Genomic DNA, 4,097 nt, shown 5'->3' on the forward strand with positions numbered 1-4,097 from the left:
ATTATTCCTCAAAAATACAACTTGCCTAATAATTCTGCACTCCCAGTATGTCTGACAGCCTGACAGAGACACGGGCTGATTCCCCTGCACGACTCTACGAGAACGTCGAGGAATCTGAGCGGACACATGAGTGACCGTCCTGTCACGAGACAGTTGCAGTCACGTCTGCCCCTCTGATACGGAGCTCAGCATCATACCGGTGGTAATGCAGTAATACGTCTCGTGCGGCGACACGTGGTGGATGCGGTGGTGTTTCCGTGGCAACACCAGATGCCAGTCCTGGAGCAGCGTGACCCATCGCGGGAGGCCAAAGTAGGAGTGGCTCCACTTGTGAATCTGATTGGTTAGCGTGACGAAAACCGCCAGGGCGAAGACGTAGCAATCCCAGGGGTAGGATTCCAGCAAGGCCTCTGAAAGGTGACAACAGACAAAGAAAGAAGACGAGGGAAAGTTAATGGAATAATTGATCAAAGTGTTCAGTGTAATGAAGGAGCAGGACTCCCACAGAGATGCTGAACCTCGGAGGTGCTGAAGAGCCTGAAAGGAGAGGATGAAACATACTTTATCTAAAGAAGATGTTAGCAATGGTTAGCATGATGTTTCCAATCAGACGACGAACAGATGACTGCACACATTCTGCCACACTGCAGGCACCAGGTCAGGGGTGAGGAAGTAAGCAGTCTACACTCAAAGAAGGAAACGAGGCCATGTTTCCTGTTCTTTACTGAGCACCTAACTTCCTGCTGGTGTTTAAACGTAACTATGAATCATTAAACATTAACCCTTCAAGACCGACCATAGAACCAAGTCCGCCAGAGCTTATATTATTTTTTACATGCTGTGGAGCCATTTTCGGGAGCATTTCAAGTTGCTATACATCAATACAACCATTATAGCCCAAATTTTAATAATATGTCTGTATTAGGTACATAGTGATTACATAAATTGCAAAAAAGTGCAATAAACTACAAAAAAATTGAAAATCGTTTTTGTTTTTTTTAACATATATTTCTAGTTAGAGAAATTTAAGAGGCTTATCCCTCAAAACTGTGAATGCAAAAAAGTTGCACAAAATAGTTTCCCACCACAGGAAATTTATTTTGAGTGTCTTCATAGTTTTATTTTTGAAATACACCAATTTTTATACACTGCAGGAAAAACGATAATAAATATTATAAAAAAGCAGCACATGCATCAAAATAAACTATTTCCAGCAGTGCAATATGAGTCCTCAGCATCCCAGAAACGACACAGAAAGTCATAAAGTCAAACATAACTTTTAAAAGCACCAGTATAGGCTCACGAGGCCCTGATGGTAAAAAACTACATTTCCGTGAAAATGACGTCACTTCCGGTTTCGGGCAGGTCATGGTGGACATGCAATAGTTCGCGCTGACGTCTATTCCAATGTAGGAAGTGTTATGAACAGCTGATTGGATGGCAAAGCGTGTTTCTGGAATATTGTGTTTTTGTTGCTGCAAGTGCTTTTTATGCAGTTTTTGCAAAGCTTTATGTGGAAGGAAACTGTGACCGAGGACAAGCTGATGGCATAAGATGCAAGTACAACTCCTCCGGTTTCATATGCAAAAAAATTTATTGCGTTAGCTTACGTGATTGCAGTGCTACCGGGATTTAAAAATCGTTACGCAAAACAGAGCGTGCAGAACACCGGCTCCGACCGGCTTTAAAGGGTTAAAGAACTTCTGAGGCTCAGGATACATGTCACACCTGCACAGGTATGGCGGGAGCGACCCGAGCGCTGCTGGCTTTGCATGCGAAGGCTGGGGAACGAAGGTAACACAAAGTCACAGTGAAACACAGTAAAAGGTCACTGAAAGCTGTCAACCAATGGGATGAGAGAGCACTTGAAAAAATATGGAGTACTTTTATTGAGAAATATCTGGTGTGATGTTAATTTGCACCAAGTAAGAGGTAACCTGCTGAGTCCCATTTATTCATTCTTAGCCTGAACTCTAACAGGAGCGGAGTCACCATCAAACAGTCGACATTAGCTGAGATGTTATATGACAAGTGACCATCTTTATTCTGAATATCACGCTCTGCAGTGTCAAACTCCACGTGCAGCCCAGTCTGATGTCAGGAGCAGTAAAACTCCTGGAAACCTCCGAATCTCTCCTCTCAGCGAGAACTGTAAAAATGTGCATTTTGATTTCACATTTGAACGTTTAATGAGCCGTGCATTTACAAAATGATGTTGAAGAGTTTCAGTTATTCTTTGTGGTGCTACAAAGGAAAAAACAGCTTTCAGTGCAGCTTTTGGAAGTAAAGGGTGAAATTAAAAGTATCTGATGCTGACTCAGTGACAACACTACATAAATCACAGAAACGGGTTAGCGATGTCTTTTTTCCCTTTCTCGGCCCTCTGTGATGTCAGCAGGATTGGATACACTGAATCTGGTCAGGCACACAGCACTGCGAGCACAGACGCTCCATCATTGTTTTACAACGAGCAGCCAATCAAAAGAAAGTTGGATTAACTGGAGGGGGGCTCAAAGGAAGATGTTTATCTCAGCCTCGCCGAGCCTCGCTCGATCGTGGAAAGCTGTCCCACACTAACTGCAGCTGGACATGCGTCCCCTTTGATGCAAACTCTGACCCAAAGACAACGACAGACACCGGTGGACTGATAACACTACAGCTGATTAATCAGACGTCCTGACCGCGGCCACGCACTCGCCTATAACAAGCATTTTGTCATCGGTAGCTGAAAACTGTTTACGGAGTCAGCGCTGATTTGAGCTGACAGCTGACAAACATGTCAGGACTCACACAGAAGCAGCTGTGCACAACATTTCTGACAATAATGAATGCATGAACAGTATAAGGATGCGCACAGCCTCCATGAACGTGTGAGTCTGGTTTGTCAGCTGATAGCTCTCGGTCTTCCTGTGACTTACAGCTGTCCTCTCTCTGTCCGTCTCCATGCCTTGTCCCTTGTCTTTGGTGAAAACTACAATCTCTTGACCCCAGTTCAAGTGCAGACATGACAGCTGGAGATGTCACCTCGCGCTTTTCAGATTTCCCCGTCTACCTCTGTCTCCGTCTTTGTCTGGTGACCGCTCGACGCTGCGAGGAGCTCGACATGACAGGTTTAGATGTCATCTCACCGCTACGCGACCCTCCGCTGCCCCCGCGCGCTCTCTCGCTTCCTCTGTTCTCCGTGCGCTCTCGCCCTCGAACGCATAGCTGCGACCTCTTAAGGCGCGGACATGACAGGTGTGGATGTCACTGCGTCCGTTTGGTGACCTCTTGACTCCCTGTGGTGTGTGACATGACAGGTGTGGATGTCACCTACAAGTGGACCTCACTGTTGCTGCCTCTAATCTCTCCTCCCTCTCGCCTCATGCACGGATCCCTCCTGTGGACAAGCAGCTGAACTTTTAACATTTTCATTCTTTTGGTTTCAGACGATTTGTTAAAGTCTGACTCCCCTTAAACGTTCCGATGATCTTTTACAGACACTTACACCGTTCAAACACAATAACACTTTTAACCTTTACTTTCTTTTGACATTTCTGGTTAGTTTTACATCTAATCTCTAATATCATGTCAATAACTCAAATGTATTTTACTCATGCACGGTAGAGCTAAGTTAAGAAAGCTAAACTGCTCCATATTGCACAACCTCTCAGACGCGTACGATGATGCTATTATGTTCGTTGAAGAAGTGAAGCATTTATTTCTTCTGAATGGAGACTTTTTAAAAGGGGATTTTTGCACATCAACACTTACCAGACCCTCACAAACACCTGCTGAGATAATAATGACACAGGACTGTTTAAGAAAGGCCATCAAATCAAAGTTTTATGTTTATACTCCGAGAAATCACAGTAAAGGTACCCAAAAGAACTGGAAAACTACTGAATACTTGTGCACAGGAGGGATATGGCCTTTACTGGATAAATGATGTTAAATATGGAGCTGCCAGGCAGGAGCAGACGTGCACAGAGTCATGGATGTAGTGAAGGAGACTATACAGAGGGTTGGTGTGACAGGAAGGAGGTAGGAAGATGGTAAGATGGAGGTAGATGGTAAAAATGGTAAATGGCCTGTATTTATATAGCGCTTTACCAGTC

General features: G+C 44.5%; 1 protein-coding gene across 1 annotated transcript in view; it reads right to left on the reverse strand.

Moving 5' to 3' along the window:
- si:ch211-212o1.2 (uncharacterized protein LOC492735 homolog) overlaps positions 1-4,097 on the reverse strand; it is a 59,639-nt gene that overhangs the window by 4,907 nt on the left and 50,635 nt on the right. The window contains exon 5 of the mRNA XM_005945068.3: positions 198-410. Within this exon, the coding sequence (XP_005945130.1) occupies positions 198-410 (213 nt within the window). The remainder of the gene's footprint in view (positions 1-197; positions 411-4,097) is intronic.

Source organism: Haplochromis burtoni, unplaced genomic scaffold (assembly GCF_018398535.1).
Source record: "Haplochromis burtoni strain Fernald_Lab_line unplaced genomic scaffold, NCSU_Asbu1 Contig_433, whole genome shotgun sequence".
NCBI classification, from domain to species: domain Eukaryota; kingdom Metazoa; phylum Chordata; class Actinopteri; order Cichliformes; family Cichlidae; genus Haplochromis; species Haplochromis burtoni.